Source organism: Balaenoptera musculus, chromosome 15, assembly GCF_009873245.2.
Source record: "Balaenoptera musculus isolate JJ_BM4_2016_0621 chromosome 15, mBalMus1.pri.v3, whole genome shotgun sequence".
In the NCBI taxonomy this organism is placed as follows: Eukaryota; Metazoa; Chordata; class Mammalia; order Artiodactyla; family Balaenopteridae; genus Balaenoptera; species Balaenoptera musculus.
Window position 1 is genome coordinate 22,142,536 of NC_045799.1, and position 25,159 is coordinate 22,167,694.

Below are 25,159 nucleotides of genomic sequence, written 5' to 3' on the forward strand. Positions count from 1 at the left end.
GTTGATTCTTTATCATTTAGCTCCAAATTTGCCATCCAGTTCCAACTGAATTCCATGGACCTGGTTACCAGCTAAATTGGAGGCTTGGAGGAAAGTGAAACAGGGAGGAGGTTGGCCTAGCTTTTCATTCATTCATTCACATATTCATCCATTCAACAGTTACTGCCCCCTCCTCCCTGCCAGGCCCTCTACTGGGCTCTGAGGCCAAGCAGTGACCTCAGAATGAGCCCTGCCCTCAAGGAGCTCATAGTCAAGTCAGAGTTAACAGACACAGGGAGTGCACACACATAGGCGTTGCTTGATTGCCCGTCTCCCCAGACTGTCTACAGACCGCGTTTGTCTTACTCACGTCTCTATCCTCCATGCCTAGCACAGTGCCTGGCCACATTTTAGGTGCTCAGTCAATGTTTGCTGAATGAATGCAAAGGCTTCATGGAGGAGGTGGTGCTGACCTGGGGCTTGGACGCTGGAGAGGCTATTGACAGGGGAAGACAGGGGAGAGGGGACACTCCCTCAAGAGGAAGAGTGACAGGACCATTTTAGGAAGATCATCCTGGCTGCTGTGTGGAGGACAATGGTTCTGGGGGAGATGCGGGGGGCAGGGAGACCAACAAGGAGGCTGGTACAGGGCCGAGGAGAGAGAGGGTTGCGGCCTGGACCAAGGTTTTGGGAGTGGGGACAGAAAAGGCCCGAAGGGGGATTCTGAAGGGATGGACAAGACATGGGGAGCGCAGAGCACGAGAGGGCAGGAGTCACAGGTGCGTCCAGCTGTCTGGGGGAGGGGGCAGGCTGGAGACGCCTTGACAGGAAGTTAAGGTCTGTTGAACAAAACTGTAGGGCAGAAGGAACTTCCAGATCCCTCAAGTCAGAGCTCAGCTCTGGTGTCATTTCTCCCACCTGGAACGGAGCTGGGGGCAGTGGTGGAGCAGTCTTGTGGGTCCAGGGGAAGGGAAGAGAAGTCAGTTCCATGTGAATAAGAGGCCCTGCCTCACCTTCTCCTGTTTTCTGGGGCCCTGAGGGGAAGAGGGTTGGCTACCACGACTTTGTCAATGCCCAGACCTGGCATGAAGTTTACTGGAGGGTGAAGTCCCTCCAAAAACAGACCTTCTGATTCTTGCTCAGCAGCACACATCACACGCCATGGATGGCAGGACCTCCTCCTCTCTTATTATATTTTATTTTTCTCGGGGTATAACATATATAAAGTACGTAAAGTCCTCTAATCTTAAGGTACAACTTGAATTTTTGCCCATGTAATCACCAACCAGACTAAGATATAGACCTTTTCCAGCACCCCAGAAAAGTCCCTCTTGCTCCTCCCCCATATCTATGCCCCCTCCGACCCAGGTGACTTCTGATTTCTAGAACCATAGATTAGTTTTGCCTGCCCTTGAACTTTCTGTGAATGGAATCATACAATATGTACTGTTTTTGTGTCTGGACTCTTTTAGTCCACATACCATATGTGAGTATAATCTATAGTGTCACATGTGTCAGCAATTTGTACTTTTTTTTCTTATGCCACGCCGGACCGCTTGCGGGTTCTCAGTTCCCCGACCAGGGATTGAACCCGGGCCACGGCAGTGAAAGTCCACCAGGGAACTCCCAGCAATTTGTACTTTTATATGTAAAACATGGTAGTCCATTGGATGTCCATTGGATGGACATGCCATAATTTGTTTATCATTCTCCTGTTGATGAACATTGGGCTGTATCCACGTTGAGCTATGAATAAATCTGCTATGAAAATCCTTGCACAAGTCTGTTTGTAATAGCCACTTATTTCTCCTGGAATGAAAAGCTAGGAGTGGAAATTCTAGGTCATAGCGTAAGTGTCTGTTTACATTTAGTAGAAACTGCCAGTTTTCTGAAGTGGTTGTACCAATTTCCTCACAGGCAGTGTGCAAGAATTTCCACATCCTTGCCAACGCTTAGCCTTTCTCTTTTCTAAACAAGAGTTTCCACTATGAGGAATCTACCTCTTCTCCTCCAGTGTTGGATATTGGGTGTGCCTGGCATGAGTGCATAGATCCCTCAGCCCAGAAGCAGCAAGACAGAGGTCACATCTAGTTTGTTTGAGTCTCAGCTACAGGAGGAATGGTCATCTCCTTGATGTGGATGTGACCCCAGGAACTGGGGTGGCAATCTTATGACCATGAGCATGAAACCAACATGAGGACAGCACAGCAGAGACGGAATGAACGTAAGAGACGGAATATTTGTGATGACATGGTCAAGCCACTCAACTAACCTGCCACTGAGTGGCAGGGTACTTATTTTTTTAAGCCAAGTGACTTAGGGTCTTGTTTTTGGAACTTGAATCATAAAGGACACAGTCCATAAGCCCCTCCTTGTAACCAAACCGAATGGTGCCATTTCTGTCCTCCATAGCAGTCAGCTCCACTGAACATTCTTTCCTTCCTGAAACCTCCTCTCTGGGATCCCATGCTCACCTGGTCCTCCTCCTACCCCACGGGTCACTGCTTCTCAGCCTCCTTTCTTAGCTCCTCCTCCTCTGCCTACTTATTAATCTACCTTCACTTTCTTGGGACCTCATCCAGCACCATGATGTGTGTACTGTGTGCTGATGTTACTGAAATATGTATCTCCAGCCCAGATCTCTCTTCTGAGCACCAGTCTCATATAAAGCTGCCTATTGACCCTCTCCACCCAATCATTGCCCAGGCTTTTCAAACTTACCTTCTTAGCCAAACTTTGATCTTCCCCCTCAATTTGAGCCTTCTGCAGGCTTTACCACCTTAGTCAAGGGCTCTTTCAGTCCTTCATACTCAAGGCAAAGATCTAGGTGTCATTGCCAATGCCTCAGCACCCACCCACATTCCATCTTACATTCTCTACTTCTCCACCTTCCCAAGCCACCGCCCTGCCAGGGTCACCATTCCTTTGCACTTGGAAACCTGCAACAGCCTTCTAGCTGGTCTCCCCACACCCACTCGAAAGTGCTTTCCAAGCCATGTAGGGTGGTTTTTCAGAAACCCAAACCTGGTATCATTTCCCTGATGAAAATGATAAAAAGATAAAGATAAAATCCAAATTCATTAGGTAGCACTACCTGCCCTACTTGCTCCTTCCTCACCCTCAGCTGCTCCTTCCCACCTCCACATCTGGGACAAGTGGTTCTTTCTGCCTACATTTCCCCTCTCACTCTTGCCCTACAAAACTATCTTTGTTTTTTAAGCCTAAATGCCAGCTTCCCAAGGAATTTCCACCCTTACCATTCGCACTACATGAGGGCTCCATTAATTTTTTTTCTTGGCCAGACGGCGCGGCCTTCAAGATCTTAATTTCCCAACTAGGGATCGAACCCGCGCGCTCGGCAGTGAGAACATGGAGTCCTAACCACCAAACTGCCAGGGAATTCCGCTCCATTAATTTTTCATAGCACTCTTCATCTTCCCCCACAGCACTTCCCATCATGCATAATTATATATTGATTTGATTAAAATTATTAACAGATAGTGATCATTTGATGATTAAAAAATTTTTTATTTTATTGACGTATAGTTGATTTACAATGTTGTATTAATTTCTGCTGTACAGCAAAGTGATCCAGTTATACCTATATATACATTTCTTTTTCATATTCTTTTCCATTACGGTTTATCACAGGATATTGAACACAGTTCCCTGTGCTATACAGTGGGACCTTGTTTATCCATTCTATATACAGTATAATAGTTTGCATCTGCTAATCCCCAACTCCCAATCCATCCCTCCCCCACCCCCTCCGCCTTGGCAACCACAAGTCTGTTCTCTATATCTATGAGTCTGTTTCGTACATATGTTCATTTGTGTCATATTTTAGATTCCACATATAAGTAATCTGATGATTGTTTTTCCACCCCTCCCCCACTCTCCCCCAGTAGCCGAGCATCACCTTGAATTAGAACAGTGCCTATTTCACGCTCCATTCTATCCTCTTGTCTTCAGCACTGCATTTACACATAGTAAGCGCTCAAGGAATGTGCTTACTTAGCTAATAAATCGATACATTGACTCATTTAATCCCTATAACAACCCTGTGAAGTAGGCATTTCATCAGATTCGGGGAAGCTAACAGCCGGGGTGGGCAAGTGGCTCGCCCAAAGTACAGGGCAAGAAGAAGGGTCAGGTCCTGACCCAAGTCAAATCCTAAATTCTGAGCCGGAATATTTCCGCTCCTGACCTTTGGCCTTGGTAACGGGGCCAGGGAGGAGGCGGACTTTGAGCCACGGGAACGTTTTCACAGATCACACGGGTCATCCACGAGAATCAAAGCGAGCAAACGTTCACTTACAGAGACTAGGGTACGCCCCCTCCGCTCTAAATGTGTAAAGATCACAATCTACTGCATATGTATGAGGGGACCGAGTGGGGGAGGGGCGTGATTGGGGGCTGTCCTGGATGCGCCTGATCAAAAATTCTTCGGATTTGAAGACATCAGAACCCCCAGATTTCTGAACACGTTAGCAAAAAGTCTTCAAATGGTCATCTGTGGCACATGTTAGGAGGATATCGGGCATAGAAGACGCCCCCAATTTAGGTCGTATTATCAGGCATCTGCCGTAGGCAGCCCTATCCCAGAAGGGGTCCTCGGTCGGCTCGACTAGAAGACGAAGGGGGCGTCTCCCCTGCTTCCTGCGGCGTCGGAGGCGAGTTGAGGCGGAGGCAGGCAGCAGCTGCGAAGGCGTCAACGGTGGCGGCGGCGCCATGGCAGGGCTCGCAGGTACCGTGGCGTCGGCCTCCTGGGGGCGGGATGAGAGGCCCTCAATGCGGCCGCGCCGCCATGTTGTCCCTTCGGGGTCACCTTAGGCGTCGTCCGGTCCCTCTCTGGGGTTTTCCTTCCGCGCACCCTGGGGGCCGCCCCTGTCCGGTGTCACGTGATTGCCCTGTTTGGCCCCCAGCCTGGGCCTTGGGGGTCTCTTCCTGGCCCGAGGGCAGGTCACTGGACTCCTGGGTTCTCGTTCAGGCCTCCAAGGTCAGCACTAGCCTGTCTGCTTCTGGGATGGGGCAGGCAGAGCTGGGGAGCTCGGGGCTGGGGGTGCGACAACCTTCTCTCCGGCCCCGGTACCCGTGGCAGGGGGCCCAGCTTCTGAGATGCCTGTCACTCTGTCCCCGCCACTTAAGTTGCCTTTTTTTTTATTTAAACCAGGAGGGGCGTGGGGGAGAGGGGAGAAAAGGGTCTCCCTCCCCGGGTCCCCGCCTTGGTGTCTGGGGTGATAGGTTGACGCTCTGCTTTGGGTCGCGGGTGCTTCTTACTCCCTCTAATTTTACACCAAGTCTGGACACCTGTTCCCTTTCCTACAATATATGTGGGGAGTGGCCCTCAAGGGCAGCTGAAGGAATGGATTGCCTGGAACACTAATGGCCTGGAGAGAAGAATGGGGGATGGGGGACAGTTGCTTTTTCCTTCCCTCTTCCACACTTTATTTAATTTCCTTCCAGGCCTCCGTGTCCCTTTTCAACGCTAAATGTTGGGGCAGACTGGGGTCTGTCCTGGGAAAGAAACGGCCTTTCTGTTTATAGGTTCGGATCATGTTTTATCCCTTTCAGGGAACTGGTGTTTTGGGGACAGCTTCTGTTTGCCCTGCCTGACATGGTACAACCATCCCCTCAGCCTTCTGGACGGCAACACCAAAGCCAGGACACACACACACACACAAAGTTCCAGCTTAAGTGCTAATGCCAAGTGTTAGATCTTGTTTATTTGTTTGTTTGTTTTAAATCAGAGACTAATTAATGTCAGCAAATCTGTTGAAAGATTGCCGAGCCCTGGTCGGTTTCCAGTGACCAGATCGCTTCCGTATCTGAAATTGGTCTTGTTAGAATTGCTGCCAAAAACAGTTTAACCTTTTATCTGTAACATGTTGTTTCAAAGAGGAATCTGGAAGTCTGGGTTTGGCTGTCTTTTTCTGTTGTTGTTCTCTTATCTTTGAAACATATGCATTCCATTTCAAGCCTGTCGCTGTGTGATATACCAAGGACCATGTGTTGCCTGCCTCTCTGACTTCCTGTTCTGGGAATGCTCTGGAATCTGGATCCTGCTGGGGAATGGGCCCCGTGGGAGGGAGAAAGGGAGGGGGAGGGGGAGCAGGATCATAACCAGAGAAGATGGTGACATGTCTCTGGGGCATATAGAGGAAATCAGAGGTCTCCAGGGAAAAAGAGACTGTTGTTAGACTAATGTTTTGTATATGTGTGCACGTTTAAATCTCTGGGGGTAAAACTCACTGCAAATTCAGAATCTCACTGTAGGGTACTGGCTTCTGAGTAGATAGAAGTTTGAAAATAAATGTCTAGCAAATGACTCACAGCACACCTGCTCCCTCATCCAATCCAACCCACATGTAATAAGCTGTTGCTGTCCTGCAGCTGAAGCTCAAGAAACTTGTCCTTCAATCGCAATCCAAATATTCCACAGGTAGAGGTAACAGTGTCACATAGCACCACACACTTCCAACAGTCATGGTACCTAAACCCCTCTGCGGTTTAACCTCAACTGGTTAGGCTAAGAAACTAACATCCTTTGGGGGCATTAGTCCCAAGAGTCTTGCCTGTTGCTGGAGTCTGACAAAGCCATTCCAGTTCCCTCATAACTCAACTGCTCTATCCTTGGCCTCGTGGGGGCAAAGTCTTGAGGATGTGGTAGAGAAAATTTAAGCAAAGGGGGGGCCTGTGGACTAAGGGCTTTGCAACAAAACTGTAGTCATTTTCAACTCTTTTTGTTGCTCTCTGTCAGAATAAAATGTTTTAATGGTATTGCTTCTGGAAAAAATTTTATAAACAAGATGTGTTTGGACTAGACTTCTAAGCATTGCACAGGAATAGAAAGTGAACACATTCCTTCCATCTTCTCTGGTGGACTGTGTTTCCTGCCATAACATGAGGGTTTGGATGGGGCACAAAAGGGGGGAGTGGACATTGCACATTCAAGCCACCCATGCGGGTGCAGCCCATCAGGGTGGCCCTTGCCTGGAAGTCTGTCATCTCATCATGCCACACTCAGAGCCCTGCTGATGGAGGGATGGAGAAAGCCCTGCAGTTGGGCTTTGCCAAGATCATCTGGAAAGCCCTGGGGCTGCCAGCAGCCTCCTGCCTTTTAAAAGGGGGCCTACAGTGTCGAGAGCAGCCAGACATTCCACGCTGCTGCAGCCTGTCCCCCTGAACCCAGCTACTTTATAACTGGGCTGAGATTAGAGCATCTGGGGCAGTGGGGCCGTGGGCACGCCCCTTGAGGGCTCTGAGGGGAGGGGCACCCTTTATCGAGAACACATGTTGAAATATGTTCATGGTTCTCTGCATTTAGTGTGGAAAACCACAGAAACTCCCAGTCTTGAGGCTTGCCAAGATACAGGCTTCAGAAGGGAGGTGTGGGCATTGCCTGCTGCTGAGTCACCCTGGGGCAAGAGGAGACCTACCCCACCTACAGGCTACGGTAGGGGCTGGAACCGCCCAGCCTGAGGAGGATGAGGCTCTGATCGCACATCCGCACCCTAGTCCCATTGAGTCCTGATTGCCACTTTGATGGCAGACTGTTTCTAGTGTGTTGGGGTTCACTGGGATCTTAGCAGTCCTTTTACAGAGGGGAACCGAAGGTGGCTAGGAGTGACCTGACCAGGTTCCCTGGGCTGACTGATGGCAAAGCCAATAGTGGAATTGAGGTCTACACCCCCCACCCCCATAATTCTCTTATCTTGAACTGAAGTTATAGGTGCCTCTAAAGGTGCTAGTGGTTGGGCTGAGAAACGCTAGGGTCTGGCGCAGGGGCGGGTAACATCAAGCTCAAGGGATTGAGGTCCTTTGTGCTCCAAGATTGTTTGTGACAGCTGTGACTAAGGGATTTGAGGAAGTGGCAGAAAGATTTATAGCCCTTCAACTCACTCCCTGGATGTTGACCCAGGAACAGGTGTGTGGTGACAGGGACACATAAAGCCAGAGACGAGGCTAACAGGCGGCAGTGCCATTTGGTGAGGCAGTCAGCTGACCCCACGTAAAAGAAGCCTTGACTCACTGAGGAGTGGGAGAGAGACCTTGGGAGCCGAGCAGCCAGCCCACCCCACCACCCTGGCATGATGGCAGGGGAGAGCCCAGGGCCAGGGACCCGGTAAGCACCCTTAAGGATATGGAGGCTAGTGCTGGGAGAAGCACAGGACCCGGTAGTGGGGAGAGTGAGCTGGAGAGAGTTTCCTGAGGGTGGGGGAGGAGACCCTGGGAAAGTAGGCGGGCCTGGCAGGATGCCCTTGTAGTGGTCCTGGTAGAGGTTATAGGGCCTGGAGGGATGAACTGGGCGGGGGAGGTGCCACACCACACCTTTTACCCCATAGTCATTGTCCAAACCAGTGCCCCCCCCACCCCGTGCTCATTTCCTTGGGGATCCTGGATGGAGATAAGACTGTGTTCTGAATTCCTGATCACCCTCTTGGCCCCTAGTACCTCCATTTTGAGGGCTCTTCCCACTTTTCCCCCTCCTATCTTTTCCCTCCTTCCATCTTTCCCACTGATTACTTGCCAAGGCCCCTTATCCCAGGAAAACTGAAGGCACCCACACCTTTGGGGAGGTATAAGTGGTCCCTTATTCCGAGACCACAAGTGAAGATGTCCACCTTTTTCTTTGGGTGGTGGTGCGGGGATGTGGTCCTTTATCTCAGGACAGTGTTGAGATGGAACTGGGTGTGTGAAGGTTTATTCCCATTTTGTTGCTTCCCCTCCGTCCCTCTCCCAAGTAGAGTGCCCGCTCCACAATGGGTACATCAGCCCAGTCTTAGAAGTATGTGTTGAAGCCGGAAAAGAAGTCACAGGAGACAAAACTTTTTGGTGCGCCTCCACCGCCCCGCAGGGTCCTGGGACACTGTGCGAGACAGGGGAGGTACTTTTTTAATTTTTTTGTAGAGGCGGTCCCTGTCCTCCAGGAGCTTACAATCTAGCCGGGGAGACACAACTAATGCACACTTATACAATCATTACAATTAGCGATTACCACAATATTGACCACAATTGCGTGAGACCTGGGGGATACAAGATCAGTGAGGGGCTGGGGGCTTGGAGGAGGTGTTTTGGTAACGATGGGATTCGTTTTCTTGTTCAGTAGGTCCAAATTGAGTGACATTTCTTTTGGGTGGGAGTGGGGGGAAAGAGGAACTGAGGGAGCAAAGGCAGCAAGGCTGGAATGCACATGCCGTAGGCAAGGGACAGTGAGAGGGCCCTGCTCTGTTTCTTAACCCTCCTCCCTCACCCTCTGCCCTCCAGTCCCGCCACACAGGCACGCAGTTGTCACTTGTCTGCTGCACGGAGATTCAGGGCTTCTTCGGCTGGTGAAGTTGGAATGTCCATTCTGCTGGCTGGTGTGGTTGTCTGGATCTCTGTGGTGCGGCCTGCTGGCATGGCCGTGGCTGTGGGGCTGGGATGGCACTGTCCCGACTTGGTCCAGATCTGAGTGCGTTGCCTGTGCCCAGATCTCAGGGGTCTGCTCCCCCATTCCCCCCTCCTCCCTCTACGCCACCCGCAGTAGGACGGGTGCAAAGGGGTGGGGAAGGGATCTGGTGTTGTCGTCATTGTCGGTGCTGCTTCTCCAGGGGCCTACCAGCCCCTCACTGACCTTGGCAAGTGCTCCTCTGGCGAGAGGGCACAGGGGACGCCCCATTCCTGCGCGGCACTGGCTCCCATGCTGGTGGAACTGCACAGGAGCACCTGGTGACACGGCCGCCCAGGGGAGGGGGCTGGAGCCTCAGTTGGGGGCCCGCTGGCGGCGCTCTCCCAACACGTGCCGTCCGGTTCTCGACACGGTGTATGCCAGCTTCTGCAGGGAGTACCTGAACACCTGTGGCGAGAGAGAGACCCAGGACCTGCCCTTAGAGGCGAGCACCCGCAGCGTGTCTGTAGTGCTGCCGTGCCCGCCCCCGCCCCGCCCCCTGCCCCGCCCGCCTGTCCAATGAGGAGAGGCGGGTGCGGGCGCAGCTTGTCCACGAGTCAGGGCAGCTGGAGCTTTTCCAACTGTGCTGAAGGCTGCATGGCCGCAAGCTGATTGGACCCACAACTTAGGTATACCTCACTTCTCGCAATGGGCTGTGTCCCTGGAGGATTTCGAAAAGCGAATCCTACCCAGTAAATGCAGCATTCCAGGAACACCTTGAAGGAAATATGCGATTCCTTTGGCAAAGGATTCCTTTAGCAGGGAATTCTTCCTGCAAGGGGTGCTTTTAGGGTAGATGATTTTATGGGCAAAGCAATTTCTTCTGATTTATTTCTTTTTACACAAAGCGCTTTGCCTGTATTTGATTTTTTTTTTTAATAAAGCGAACTGTCCTTTTTCGGAAGGGCTTTTTTTCTGTTCTATTTTTCCTGCAAAGAACCTTTTCCTCTAATTGTTTTCTTCAAAGCGCTCTTATCGATTCATAGTTTGTTAGCTCCTTTGTCTAATATTTTTTCTGCAAGGCGCTTTTTATCTAATGCATTTTTTTCTGCCAAGTGCTTTTGTCTGATTTATTCTTCCTGCAATGCGCATTTTCTCTAATTCATTTTTTCCCGCGAATTTTTCTGATTTGTTATAATCTTGATGGCGGAGTGCTGGGTTTTTTTTCCCCCCTGAGAAGTGCCTTTTTCTAACTTATTTTTTGTCCCACCCCCGCAAGTACTATATTTTCTGAAGGAAAATTTCCCCGCAATGCGCAATTTTTTTAAGGCGGAAAAATTCCGCTGTGTGAGCGGTAAAGTCTCTTTTCGCAAAACAGAAGTGCCCCGCCTCCCTCCTGGGGTCGAGTCTCACGTAGCGGTATTTTCTTACCACGTTGGTCGCTAAGCGCCTCGGCGATCGTCCGCGGCTGGCGCCCGCCGCGCCCCAACTCTTTGTTCCCGGGCGGGCGCACTGGGAAGGGTCTACGCAAGGAGGAGGACGCAGGGGACGGGCGGGGGCGTGCGGTGCCGGCCGCGGCACTTGGGTGGGCAGGGATCGCGGCAATCAGGACAGGACGGGTCGGGATGCGGCAATTGTGACGCGGACTTGCCGGTTCAGGGGGCGCACATCGCGACCCTCTCCCACCCAGAACCCGGGCACACTTACCTGCAGCAGCACGCGGAAAATGTACCAGCCGATGATGAGCAGTTCAGCCGAGGCTGCTGCCACTGCCGCCATGGTTCCGAGAGTGGTGGGTGGGTGGTTGGGAGCGAGTGCTGCCGGTTCCGAGGTCCGTTGGCCTCTCGGAGTCCGCTGTTGGGCGCACTGCCGCAGCCGCGGTGGCCGCGCCTTAAGTATCCGCCCACCGCCCAAGTGCGCATGCGCGCTATTGGGGGGGGGGGTCCGTGAGGAGGGGTGGCCGGGGGCGCTCCTCATTCGTCAGGAGAGGAAAAAAAATAATCCATCTGCTCTTTCCACACCGACCCCCGCCTCCTGAGTTCATCTTAGCCCCTTTCCAGAAGATTCCGCTGTGCCCGCGTTTGAATTTTAATGTAAAATGGAGGGGAAATGCAACTCTGAGTTAGCGCATAGGGTAAGAGTAGGGGTGCGCACCCCTTGGTAGCGGAGCCCATCTCTCCGAGCCCGGGCCTGCAAATTCGAGCCCAGTGTCCGGTGCCGCGCCAGATCACACCTGGGCAAGGATGGAAAAGAAGGGGGACCTAATTTAGAGAGGGATCATCTGCCCCACGGAGCAAAAACAGGTGCCCCTTCCAGAAGCCTTGGCTTCACAGGCTCCCCGCTCAGCACTCATTTTCTAATATTCGATGTATTAGAAGACCACGTCCTCTGCTTTGCGAGAGCCTCTGAGCGCGGAACCTTTCCCTGACGCCCGCATCCCGCTTCTTACGGTTGCTAGATCTACAGCGGTGGCGGCTGTAGGGAGCCGAGCCAGGGCACTGAGCCCTAGGTGCAGAAGCGATAGTCACCGGGTGTCTACCCTGTAGGAGGGATGGCGCCTTTGTATGCGCGGAAGGGATGGGATGAGCTCTCCAAAGAAGTGGTCTGAATGCGCTCTGGGATAGTTTTCTGCTAGGCGGGTAATTCAACCTCTGCTCCCCTACCCCCCAGGCGCTGGTAGGTCTTCCTCAGCCAGCGAGGTTCTTTGTACCCGTTGCGCTGGGCGTCTGGAGCTTGGAGGAGGGTTTTGCTACCGCTGCCAGAGGGTCGTGGCTGCCGCCGCTCCGATTCCTGGCGCGGCACGAAGACCGGAATGCGGTCTGCGAGCGCGGCCCTGGCGCACCGGTGGCCCGCTGCTCGAGAGCACTTCTCTCCAGCAAACTGCCTGGCACGGGGGCCAACTGGCATTTGCCCCTATGTGGATAGAAAATTAATTTTGATTAAAAGCTCATAGAGGTCAAGTTCTATACAGTGCCGGCAGCAGCTGGAGAGCGCAAGTGAACCCAGAGAGGTCAGTTTGGACGAAGTAGCATGGTGATTTTTTTTTTTTCCCCTACATTGACTTTCGAAGAAGTTGGCTGATTTTGGCAAAATGACGCCGGATTATTTGAAAAAGGCAAGCTCATTCTAGGCTGCCATCTTAAAACAAAATATTCGGTGATGCTGCCGCGGCGGCTTCCCAGAGCTTGCAAGGATCCGTTGCTGGCAATCTCCCGCCAGCAGTGCGCCGCTAACTACTTTAACTCTCCACCGAGCACCTGCTGTGAGAGATACTAGACACAGAATCCTTTTCTTATTCCTCAGGGGTCACAGCATGGAGCCCATGGCCGTCCAGTGGCAACCACAGGGCGGTATTGTGAGGTCTGGGTCCCTTGAGGACGGGCCGCAGCCCCAGGAGGCGATACATGATCTCTGCTGGGCAGGGCCCAGGCAAAGCCAGGCCACTGTGCCGGACCTGCCTAGAGCCCTCTGGCCTAGCCCCCAAGAAGGGGAGACACCCAGGATGCTTCTGGAAAGGGTGACTTGGAGAGGAGTAGACTTCCATGGGTGGGCAGGGAGGAAAGGGCATTCACATTTGCTGTTGTTAACCATGATCCATTTTTCCAAATAAGTATACATTCTGTTCCTGTTTTTTTTTTTTTTTTTTTTTTGTCTGTCTGTCTGTTTTGTGTCTGTTTGTCTGTTGTGTTGACTTTTCTCTTCAGGATCCCTGCTGCCTTGGTGATCCCGGGCTGACAGCCAGAGACCACAGCGGCTCAGCTCCTGGAGAGCGAGGGTTGAAGAAAGCAGAGGGCAGCCGCCCGCGCCCGCTGGCTCCCATTAGGTCGGTTCCTGCAGCGGTGCCCGGTGGCCTTGGCGAAGGCCCTGTCCAGCAGAGATCATGTATTGCCTCCAGTGGCTGCTGCCCGTCCTCCTCATCCCCAAGCCCCTCAACCCTGCCCTGTGGTTCAGCCACTCCATGTTCATGGGCTTCTACCTGCTCAGCTTCCTCCTGGAACGGAAGCCTTGCACAATTTGTGCCTTGGTTTTCCTGGCAGCCCTGTTCCTCATCTGCTATAGCTGCTGGGGAAACTGTTTCCTGTACCACTGCTCCGATTCCCCGCTTCCGGAATCGGCACACGACCCCGGCGTTGTGGGCACCTAACGGCCAGCCCAGTTAGCTTTCCAAGGAAGCAGAAGACGGGAGGGGAGGCACTGACATAGGTCATAAAGCATTGGAGTTTCAAATCCCGCGGCCCTGCGGGTGCCACATTCCTAATGGCGCCTTTTTGGCCTGTGACGTTTTATCCTTATAATGTGAATAATAGCACTGACCGGTGCTTTTATCGTAGAGTCCTGTAGTCGTGGGTGGTCTTGTGGTTGTATGTGTTCTGTCCCCATCTTGGCCCCCGACTGGCAGGATGGCCACCCCCCTCGCCTCATTCCCACGAGGAGCCTGCACCCATCCTGGTCAACTGCCCCAGCATGATCCGGGCAGATAAAATGCCAGTCTCATTGTCACCTCTGTGACCCTTCCTTGTCAGGGGTTCCTCCCTTCTCAGAGTGTTACTGACTCCTCCGTCCCTCTCTTGGCTTCCTGTTAGTTCTCTTTAGCCCTTTCCTTTTTTGGGGAGCACCTGTCCAAGACAGGGCTCAGTTTTGCACTTATCTCGAATATAAAGAGATTGCTGATGCCCGAGAGCCTCGCTTTTTCATTCTTCTTCCCTGGCCAGCAGGCTAGACAGAATTGTGTCTTGACTGCTGTCCACAAATCTTCAGTATTTTCCCCACTTCATTTTGAAGGAAGAAGTAACAGATACATGTTGCTCTTTCACCTGGGGGTCTGGGCTCCTGCTCAGCGGCCCAGCTTCGCTTCCTTTGCCCTTCCTCCTGCCTTTCTCAACTGTCGCAAGGAGGGGGCCTCATTTTGTCTCCCATGCATGCTCTGCAGGATTGACGTGTGGTGTGTTTACGTAGATCTAGCGGTCCCCAGCCGAGTGAATGGGAGAGTATTGTGTGTTTCATAACAGCCACGATCCCCTGATAGGTGTTTGGATATTTTTTGGTGTGGTGTGCCGTGCGTGCGCGTGTGTGTATACATACGTACGTGTACAAGTACATGTGTAAATCCTTTTTAAAGAAGCTTTATCGAACGTGTTCTGATTTTGAGGTGTAGCAATAGCTAGCTTGTAGGGGCCGCTACAGTTGGTATTTAGTATGGGGATTGCAGAGTGACCAGCACACTGGACTCCGAGGTGGTTCAGACGAGACAGAGGGGAGCAGTGGCCATCGTCCTCGTGCCAGGAGCTTCTCCGGTCCTGCGCGTATAGACTGTATACGTTATGAAGAATACACGGGAAGACTTTGTGACTGTCACTTGCTTTTTTCTTTTTCTGCGCTTCAGTAAAAGTGTTGGCAAATGAGACTGTCTCCTGGCCCCTGCCCGCTGGGGATCAGCATGGTTGTCCTTCCAGTCTAAACCATCCATCTTTCTCTTGCCTGAAGGGGGAGGGAGGTGGGCCAGGCAGAGGACAGAACTGGAGGCAGTCCATCTAGGGAATGGGACTGCGAGGCCACACTTGTGGAACATTTGGACTGCTATTCTGGAGCTTTTATTTCTGGTGTGTTCGTTGCACAGCTGTTTGAAATGTTTAATAAAGCTTTATAAACTTTACTCTGTGGTTTTATGTGGCTGCAGTCCATTTGGGTCGTGGTGTTGGATTTCTAAGTTGGTGGGGGGCAGGGGGTAGCATGGAGGGGCTGAGTCCTTGGCGCCACAGTACCTTAGGCTGAAAATTTGATCTGCTCTCTGGAGAGCAGATGGTGGGATTGGGGGAGGGGGAGCAGGGGGCAGGCCAGGCGGTGAACAGGAGGGAGTCTGAAAGTTTTCAGAGATGAGACATTTGCGTTTCTCAGCTCCCATGGCTTCTCGCCTGAAACTGTTTCCCTCCGTAGGAGATTTGAGTAACCGATCCCTTGACAAACAACTTAAGACAGCTGGAGCTCTAATCATCAAGAATTTTTATGGTGCTGCTTTTGAAGTAAAAATAAAGTGAAACCCCTTATGGCATTTCAAGTGGAAAAATAAATAAGGTTGGCTGTCCACGCAGGGGGCTCCGGGCGATGGCTGGAAGTGCGGGAGTGGCGTGGTTCTGTGCCGTCAATGTGCACGTGCTCCCATGGCCGTGACCTTTGAGACAAAGCTGGGTGGCTTGCCAGGGCCCTGTGCTGGGTGTCCACCTCTCCATCTCTTCTCCTTCTAGAAAACATAACAGGAGCACTGCCTGTCCAAGGCACAGGGCTGTTGTGAGAGTTTATTGTTGTAAAAGGGCTTGGGTTGTTTCATAAAAGGTCATCTGTTATACCTAGATTGGTAATTTATTGCTATGAAGTTTTGTGTAGTTTTCTCCTGCCCTTTGCAATCTCCCCATTGTCAGTGTATCCCTTTTTTCGTTCCTACCATCGCCTATCAGTGCTTTTCCTTTTCTTGGTCAAAACTTGCCAAAGGTTTGTTCATTTTAAAGGTATTTTCAGAGAACCAAACTTATTGATTATATCTGCTGGGTATTTTTCCTTTCTGATGCTTTTGTGTTTTTACCTCAGCATTCTTTTTTTTGTGTGTGTTTCTGGATGTATTTTGTGGTTCAGCAAAGTCTTGACAAGTTGAGGAGTGTTACACGTGGAAAGGATGGTTTGTTCAGCAAACATTGAGCCCCTGTAGTGGGCTTGCTGGGGATTTCAGGGGCAAGACCCAGGCCTGACTCTCCAGGAGCGCATGACTCTAGCCTAGTGGGAAGACTTAAGAAAATAGACAACTGCAAATTCCAAAAACAAAACAAACAAACAAGGCTTTTGTGGCCACGCTCTCCCATGGAGGCACCTGGATGATAAATGAAGCCAAGATTATTGCTTACTTTGCTCTCCCTCCGAAAGCAGCTTTCTGTCATAGGTCAAGCTCACTAAAGAGTCACAAACAGGCCTCCCTCTGAAAGATTTGTGGCCCTTTCCAGCAGGGAACCTGCAGCCCACCCTTTCCCAAGGTGATGCCACATCAGCATTCTGTCTGCCCAGCACTGCTTTCCACCTGCCAAGGCAGCACCAGCAGCACCCTGCCCCCTCTTCCTGAAATGCCTTTCAGGAAAATGAGAAGTGGATGATACCTCTTCTGGAAAAGAGCAGGGTACCAGGTCTTAGAAAACCACACCCTGCAATTCTGCCAGTCGCCGTGGCTCCTAGTGTGAAATGTTGCTCATGTGGCACCTGGTAACCACAAGATCCCATGAGGCCTAGGTCTGGGCTTCTTTAGGAACTGGTCTGTGCCCTGCTCTGCGCCTCAGTTTCCTTGCAGGTAAGATGTGCGCTTTGGAGCAAACACAGTCTTCCTGCCCCTAATATACTGGGAATCCTTTCTCCGAGGATCTTCGGGTCCTCCTGGATACATTTGAGGAGGGTGATTGAGCTCTGGGAAGGTGGCACTGCCCTTGCAGGGCAGCCTGCGTATGCTTTATGCTTTAATGATTGTACCACATTAGCCTGGATATGCCTCTGTCAGGAAGCCTTCCTGGACTCTTCCCTCTCCCTAGAGATCCAGTTGCCTAGATGACTTCACTCAGCCCTCTGTTGAGTGCTAGTGCTAGTGGTCATGCAGACTTTCTCTTCCGCAGTGATTGGGCTCCCCCCACCTCCCTAGGGGGTTTGCATTGTTGTTTAACCTGAGGTGCTTGTCAGAATCCTGTACAGGACCAGGCCTTGGGGTCACACAGTGGACAGGGTGGAGCGTCTCTGCCTTCAGGGAGTCATCCAAGCTAATGGGAAAGGGGGTGACCTTGGGCAGGTAATCCCACAGATAGACAGAATATGGACTGTGGCAGGTGCCCTAAGAGGAGTCTAGGGGAGTCTAGGGGGACCTGGTGTGGGCTGGGGAGGATTGATGTTCAGGCTGAGACCTGAGGACAAGTGTAAATGCTGGAGCAGTGAAATAATAAATGAGATGTTATTTCTCACCATCTAATCAAGCATCTCTGCTTACAGCGAAAGAGACTGGGCTGAAAGTAAAATGAAGGACCACCAGTATCTGGCTGCCCTGGAGGGCTGTACTGGGAGATAGGGGGTTTAAGGTTGACGTGTTGGTGGCGGGCTCCCAAACTCAGTCCTGAGTGAGCAGTCTTCAGTTTCCAACTGACTGGAACCATCATAGACAAGGATCTGGTGGGAGTAGGGGGTGGCCCAATCAGAGCAGCACTTAATTTAAGGTGGGATTTTTTTCAGTAGGGAACGGGATAGCATTTGAGCAGTAACAGCAGCAGGACTGTCAAGAAGGCCACTGGCCTGTCTAGATCATTGGGAATGGGGAGAAGTAGATCCAAGGAGCCATGGTGGGTGAGGAGGGGAAGGCAGGAGCAAGAGCAGGCTGGGGAGGGAGGACAGAGAAAGATGAGAGACTCCCGTTGAATAGCTGCAGGAAGTGAGGTCAGGGAGGGGTCGTCCCTTGTGTTCAGTTGACTGCCGGAGCCAGAACCCAGTCTCCTGGCGTCTGTTGCAAAGCTCACCCCTCATCCCCCAGCCCCCTAAAGGGAGAAAGGGTCACTGCTCTGAAAAGAGGGAGGAACTAAGCAGTGCTCTCAGCAAGCCAGGGAAGGTGATCCTGACTAAAAGCCAGAAGAAGGGCAGAGTTTGGTCTGCCAGGCTTCAGGGAGAGAATTCCATATCGCGAGAAAAACTTTGATTATAGAGCGGGCTCAAGATGAAGGGGAGGAGCTGGCTGAGCAGCAGCTGGAGGCTTCAGACAGAAGCCCTGGGTCTCCCTCTCGGGACTCAGTGGGCGTGGGCTTGGGGAACAGTTTAGGACCGGCAAACCTTGAGAGACGAGGTTTCGGGGAGCCCGGGCCCTACGCCCCTGCCTCTTTGACCACACATCCCTGAGCCTCAGTTTCCTCACTGGCAAAACAGAGATGGTAACATCCCGTGTAGCCTGGCTCAAGGCCAGGTCTTCACAAATGTTACTGCCTCTCTTCTGTGCCCTACCACCCTCCACCGAGCCGTATTGGGCTCAGGCTTCATAGGGATGCGGTCTGATCATCCAGCTCTCCCACTCATTCATTCCTGCAGGGAGCATTGCCAGGCCCCGTGCCCAGCCCAGAACCTGATAAGACCATGCCCTCCGTGAGGAGCTCCTGCAGCAGGGGGGAGGGCATCGAGGCGGTCCTGCAGGCGCATGATGACCGCGCTGTGTCATCGAGGCTGTGTGGAGTTAGGGAGAGACCTCATTTGCGAGGCCGTATGTCAGCACCTCGACATGAGTTCCCTTAATTATTTTTTACAAGCCCCGAAATGACAAGATCCTAAAAGGGAGAGGAACACCTAGATGGTGCTCTTTCCTGAGAGGCCAGAACCCTGGCTTTGCACCCCTGCTTGGCCACCAGCTCGCCTAGGACCGTCCATGGATTTTTCCCTCTTGGAAAGAAATCACTGCCTATTGGGCCTCCTCCTCATGAGGAACTGGTGCGGGGATGTTTGAGAGTGCCCTGTCAGGTACGGGGTAAGCACGAACCTTCTCCACAGACTAACCCTTTGAGCGGTTCTGGCCTCTCACCTCTTTTCCTGGACAACTTGTGGAGAGTCTACAGGGGGACGCCTCACTGCTTCTTCCAAAGCTAAATTCTTCCAATCCCCGCCCCACAATGCTAGTGGCCGCCCTCTAGGGCAGGGCGGGGAGCTGAGGCCCTGGGCCTGATCCCCACCCCCTTGCCATGTGACCTTGCTCTCCTCTGCTCATTCTTCTCCAGGCACCGCCCCCACGCCCGCCCCGTTTCCACATCTGTTCACCTAGGAGGGGCTGGCCCAGGAAGTCTTTAACGTTTCCAAAGCCATCTTCTCTGAAATATCAGTGAACTTTATGCTTGTTACTTCAGTCTTAAAGGTATTGGTTGAAAGAAAGTATGTTAAGCAAGCATTTAATCAAAGGGTTTTTTGCATTAAAGAATAAACTTTACATCTCTGGGGTGCAGAAGTGTCAAGAATCTTAGAGTCAAAGCAGACTTGGGAGGGTCTCTGAGGGAGGAAGACAAACACGGCCCTTCCGTGGTTCCCTGTTGCTTGTGGTCCTGCTTGGCTGTCAGAGCCCTGCACCACCCTTGAGGGTGGGGGCTTGATCTCTGTCCCTTGACCAGGCACGGTACCAGCTGGTTGGCTGGCCAAGGGGGTGGATGGGTGGAAGGCTCAGTCAGTCAATCTCTAGACTCCCTAAGGAATTAAGTGGCCCTCACTCTCCTAGAAGTGAGGGAATTCAGTTTGCCTCCCAAGTCTCCTCTTGGCGACTCTGAAGTGGCAGTATTTTCCAGCCTCTAGACTAATATTTTACACACAGATATCACAGACACTAATATGTCACAAAAGATAATGTGAGAAGAACCTTGTAAAAGGCTCTATAGCCTGGTATCCTTCCTGTGGCAACAGGTGGCTGTGAGTCACCTCCCCTCACTGGGCCTCAGTTTTTCCCCATGTGTAAAATGAAGCAGTTGGACTAGATAATCCTTGAGTTCCTTTCTAGCTCTAGCATCACCCTCAGATGCCCTGGTACCCAGAACAGTAATTGGACAAGGGGCATGGTGACCCCAGGATCCGGGTCAGTCCACATCTTGGAGCATGGCGGAATCGTGGTGATGGCTGCAGCCTCCTGGAAGCTGAACGTGGCAGGAACTGGCTGAGAGATTTTTTTGCTGATGGTGAAATGTCCTGGCAGAGTCTATGCAGGTAGGTTGATGCAGGTGAGGGGAGGGGTTGGGCTCTCCCTCCCTTGTGGTCCCTGAGTAACATTTCCTTGCAGAGTCAGAAGCTTCCAGGACTGTTTGTTGGGTGCCAGCTAGATTCAGCCACTCATATAGGCAAAGTGGGTGAACTATCTTTCCACACACTGTCCTGGCAGGGCTTGCAGAAAGGCTTTCTGCTGCCACCCCTTAAATGCTTCCCTGCATTTCATTGTTATTGTGTCTAGAATCATACCTTCCCATAGCCTTTTGGTTCCCTGTCCAGGTGGCATATTCTCTGAGGATGTTGTGGTCCTGATGCCATAATCAGCCAGGAATAACTTAGCTCAGTGTCAGAGCCACAAGGGGAAGACTTGTCCAAAGTTGGAACTCTGACTATTGAAAAATAATAATCCCTTTTCAACCTCACCTCAGAGCACACCCCCAAATTCAAAAACTTTTGATCAGAAAGGAGACATAAACCCATTAAAAACCAAAGAGAAAAGGAATTGGATATTTAACGTGTCTGAAAGGGGGAGCCCCTCTAAGCTAAAAAGAAACAAAATGCAAGAAGGCAAAGACCAACCAATTTGAATACATCAAAACTAAGTATTTCCAAAGTCAAACAATGTCACAAACAGAACCAAAAGGCAGAGTGGGTAAACTATCTGCAGATCCATACTGTGTAAAAGATCACACACAAAACCTTAACAGTAAAAATGCAACAGACAGGTATGTAATTCATGTAAACAGTTTACAGAGGAGGAAATAGAACTGACAAAAGTTTTTGAAAAAATATTCAATTTCACTAATATCAGAAGATCAATGATAAAAAATAAAAAAGAAGCACTAGTTTTCACCAACAAATTAGGGGAAAAAAATTTAAGAATACTCAATGCTGATGAGGATACAGTGTAAGAGGCACTAAGTGCGAAGGGGAATGTGAATTGGTGTAACTTTTTGGAAAGTAATATGATAGTCAAAGAGAGGAGAGATGAAAGTTTCAAGAAAGGGCAACTGGCCTATATATTTATACAACATTTATTGAGTGTCTACTTTGTGTCAGGCATGGTGCTGGGTGTTAAAATGTGAAGATAAATAAGATATATTGTCTGCTCTTGGGCACACAGTCAAAGAGGTAGAAAAACACACAGATTCTAAAATGATATGTAGTAAGAAGGCCAGAGATATGCTTGGGACACATGCAAAGCATGGAGCAGCTGGGGTGGGTGGTACAAGTGTGAAGCTTTATGGGAGTATCCAGGGAGGTTCCTAGACGAGGTGCCTGGATGAGTAGGAGTTATTCAGGTAGAGGGCAGAGACAGAAGTGAGAGGCATCACGGATAAACTCATAGACAGGGTTGCCAAAGTGTGAAATAAGAGGCAGGGGATGGAGAAGGCGGGACCAGATCACCTAGTGCCATGACTGTCTAATTGAAGAGTTAGGTCTTTTTCCTCTTGACAACAGGGAGTCACTGAAGCATTTTGAGTGGGCAGGCGCCATGGTAAGATTTCTGTTTTAAGATGATGACTCTGGTTACTTGGAGACATTTGGAGGTGTGAGAACCAGTGAGGAGATGTTTGCTTTGGTCCAGGTAGAGAGGGCAAGGCCTGAATTAGGGTGGGGGCCAAGAGGATGAAGAGAAGGTAAAGTTAGGAGAAGCTGCTGACTGACTGTTGCTGGGGTCAAAGAAAGAGAGTCAAGGATGCCTTCCCTGTTTGTGTCTTGGGAGGATAGGAGAATACCCAGGAGAAAGAGCAGGCTTGGGGGGCTAGAAGAGGATCGTTGAGCTCAATTTTGGACAAGTTGAATGAAAGGTGGGCATCCAGGTGGAGATGGCCTGTGAGGAGCTCAGAGAGAGCTTGGATCCCAGCAGAGATTTGAATGAAAGATTTGGGTTGTGACTGATGGCAGTTGTAGCCATGGACTTTTGTGAGCTGCCCTAGGAGAATGTGGCAGCTGAGAAGAGAAAGGGGGTCTAAGACAGAGAACCTCTCCCCCATTTAAGGGTGGGCAGAGAGAAAGAAAAGCCCACAAAGGCAAAAGAGAAAGCAGAAAGAGATGGAAAAAGCACCTGGAGCCTGTGTTGGCATGGAAACCCAGGGATGTGGAGCATTTCCAAGAGAGAATAATCAGCCAACAAAAGAGAAAAGCCAGTTGGGTAGGGACTGAGGGCCCCCTGGATGGAGCAATTATGGGCCCCCTAGATCCTCACAGGAGCAGTTCCTGTGAGAGATGGGTCAGAAGCCCCCACAAGGTGGGCAGAGGAAAGTGAAAGAGGGAGGGAAAGCAGGCAGCATGGCACCTGTCCTGGGGAGTTTGGAATATGGGGGAGAAGCTGCTAGGGTTATGATTTGGGTCAGGACGAAATTCTGGGCTGGGCTGAGAGGAAACAAGGATAGACGTGATGGAAAAGAGGTTGAAAGGGCTGTCACCTAAAGTCCTCTTGTCTGTATAAATCAGAGGCAAGATCAAAGGGCATGGGTGGTAAGGAGGAAAAATGGCTATTGGTGACCTTGACTAGAGCTGTTGTCAAGAAAGTCTACATGCCAGTTTGGAGCTCACAGAGGAAGTGTGGACATCTGCCTAGGGGGTAGATGGAGAACTAGGGGAAGGTGCAGAGTTCATGGGGCGGGGCCAGACTCTGAGCTGTGACTGACCCTTCAGGGACGGATGCAGGAAGAGGATGCTGCCGAGGAGACTGAGCAGGAGTGGCTGGAGGAGAGGCCCGAAAACGTGGGGGCCCTAGAAGCCCAGGGAGGAGAGCGTTTCCAGGGGTCAGGGTGGCCATTCATGTGCCAGATGCACAGAAGTCGGGGGAGGTGAGAGCATCCCGTGGACCTGGTCTTTGGGGACCCCTGCCATAGCAGCTTTGGGGGAGGGGGCAAAGCCCAACTGGGTGGGGGTGATCTGGAGACTGGCTGAGAAAGCAGGAGGGAAAAGGGGGACCTGAGAGGACAGAAGTTTCTAGAAGGTGCTGTTTCTTACACAGTGACATTTGGAGGGAGGAGGGCTATGCGAGGACAGAAGAGCAGGGACAGGTAATGAAAGGGGCCCCCGGAGCAGTGGGATTAAGTGTATAGGTGAAGGGATTAGTTGTGTTCATGGAAAGGGGAAAAATTAAATCATGTACATTTTACCAAGTAACCTGATCTCTGTGTTTTTCTGGAGGTTGTTTTTCTGCCCTCCGAGTACTGACTACAGCTCTAATTAGCAGTAGTTTCAACCTGCCTGATGTCTGGGGCTGTGTCTTATTCATTTTTGTACCTTTCGGTACCTAGCAACAGGCAGCGAGCTAGGTAGAGACAGAATAATTATTTTCTGCTTGAAATCAAATGTCTGAAATGGAGGTTCAGAATTTTTTAACCGCAAAGATTTTGTGACAAATACCAAGGAATTAACAAACAGGGAAATAAAAGTCAAGCTGTCTGTATGTGAGGTTGTCTGGGTCTCAGGAAATGCACTCTGCACTCTGGTGTGGGCACAGCTCTTTATTTTTAGATTTTATGGTGAGGTTGTGACCATTGTCTCATCTGGTCATGGCAAACCCACTCTCCTTCCCCTAGTGAGGCAGACAGCTACCGTTAGTCCCATTTCGCAGGTTAGGAAGCTGAGACCCAGAGAGGCAGGATAGAGGGAAGGAATGATGGGCATTGAAGTCGGTGGGGATAGGGCACAGTCTTGAATGCTTCATTCAGGGTCTTCACCACCACTATCTGGTGGTGTCTCCTGGACATCGAGTAATTCTATTTCTTCCAAAGTCAAGAGGGAGCCTTGGTCTAACTGGCTGAGCTCGGGCCTCATGCCATCCTCTGACAGGACTGGGGTGGTGAGAGGCAAGACCTGAAGGAGAGGCCTCTGTGGCTTCTGTGTGAGAGAGCATCCCGTGTCCCACCACAGCCATGTAAAATAGGGAACAGGAAATCTCCCTAAATGTAACAAGCGTTGTTAGGGTGGAATAAGGGATGCTAGAAAGCCCAACCCCCCCCAGGCATCCATTATAGGAAGTAACCAGGCAGAGGCCTGTTAGGAGGCCAGGGTCCAGATAAGAGAGGGAGAGGCCTGAACTAGACCAGTGGAGATGGCAATAGATCCAAAACTTGTAGAAGATAAAAACCAGAAATGATGGATCATTAGCTGTTAGGGGGAGAGAGAGCGTGAAGACAAAGACTCCCATGTGTCTTGGGTAGACGGTGGAGAGACCTCTGGGAAGGGGACCGCAGCATGGGGAGCCAGTTTGAGGGGCAAGACAGTGGTCTCAGATACAGCCAAGGGGTCAGGGTCATAGCCAGGTGGAGCCCAGCAGGCACTTGGATCAAGGGTCTGGGGCTCAGGAAGAGATTCTACTGGAAGTACTGGCCCAGGGCCATGACCACTTGAGTAATGGGAACCCGGAGAATGAGTGAGATCACCAGAGAATGGGGCAGGGCCCAGGGCAGAATCATGAGTTACAGTGACATTTGAAGAACCAATCAAGGTGTGGGTAGGCGACAAAGGAGAAAGAAAAGGAAAGGCCTGAGACCAACCAGAAGAGTGGGTTGCCATGGAAACCAAGGTAGTGAAGAGTTTCAAGGAGAAAGTAATCAACACTGTCAAATGCAGCAGAGAATTCCAATAAGATAAAGACAGGATTTTTTTCTTTAGATTTGATGATGAGTAAGCTTTTGATGACCTTAATAAGAGCATTTTGGAGGAGTGATGGGGCATAAGCTTAAATAATGTTGAGATGTGAGGGAGAGGTGAATCTGTCGCCAAGAGTCCTTTGAGGAATCTGGAAAGAAGACTTGGAGATGTGAAGGACAGGGGTGGGAAAGTTGAGCGTAGGAAAGACAGGAGCAAGTTCATAGGCAGATGTCAACGCTCAAATGTGACGTGTTGTTTAGTGACGACAAAAGTTTATTCATTCTGCATAGTCTAGTTTACCACCTATTTTGTGCCTGGCATTGTGCCTAGCACTGTGGATTCTGTGGTGAATGAGTTAAAATAGGCAGATTTCCTGTTCTCATGGAGCTTGTATGGTAGTAGGGGAGAAAGACGTGAATCAGATAATCACACACATAAATGTATAACTTTTGACAGGCACTC

At 51.0% G+C, this 25,159-nt stretch overlaps 2 protein-coding genes across 10 annotated transcripts in view; one reads left to right on the forward strand and one right to left on the reverse strand.

The window, feature by feature from the left end:
* The first annotated feature begins 4,580 nt into the window (after nt 1-4,580).
* Nucleotides 4,581-25,159, forward strand: part of LOC118880719 (BLCAP apoptosis inducing factor) — a 28,106-nt gene continuing 7,527 nt past the window's right edge. For 3 of the 7 annotated variants that reach the window (XR_005016372.1, XR_005016371.1, XR_005016374.1), the window contains exons 1-3: nt 4,581-4,726; nt 13,054-13,172; nt 19,878-20,080. Coding sequence is in view for 2 of the 7 variants with exons in the window: in XM_036824563.1 (XP_036680458.1) it covers nt 13,230-13,493 (264 nt within the window). In the remaining 5 variants the exon portion in view is untranslated. Of the gene's footprint in view, nt 4,727-7,972; nt 8,105-13,053; nt 15,003-19,877; nt 20,081-25,159 lie in introns of those variants that run through there. The other 4 variants (XR_005016373.1, XM_036824563.1, XR_005016375.1 and 1 more) reach the window with 4 other exon arrangements.
* NNAT (neuronatin) lies at nt 8,806-11,242 on the reverse strand. Of its 3 annotated transcripts, none has more exons than XM_036824565.1 (3): nt 11,057-11,242; nt 10,045-10,125; nt 8,806-9,817 (listed from the first exon to the last, which is right to left on the reverse strand). In XM_036824565.1, the coding sequence occupies exons 1-3, from the start codon at nt 11,126-11,128 to the stop codon at nt 9,725-9,727; spliced, it is 246 nt and encodes an 81-aa protein (XP_036680460.1). In that variant the 5' UTR covers nt 11,129-11,242; the 3' UTR covers nt 8,806-9,724. The 3 variants fall into 3 exon arrangements, with proteins under 3 accessions (XP_036680460.1, XP_036680461.1, XP_036680462.1); XM_036824567.1 differs by having other exon boundaries at nt 9,211-9,817; nt 10,050-10,125; XM_036824566.1 differs by lacking the exon at nt 10,045-10,125 and having other exon boundaries at nt 8,809-9,817; nt 11,057-11,241.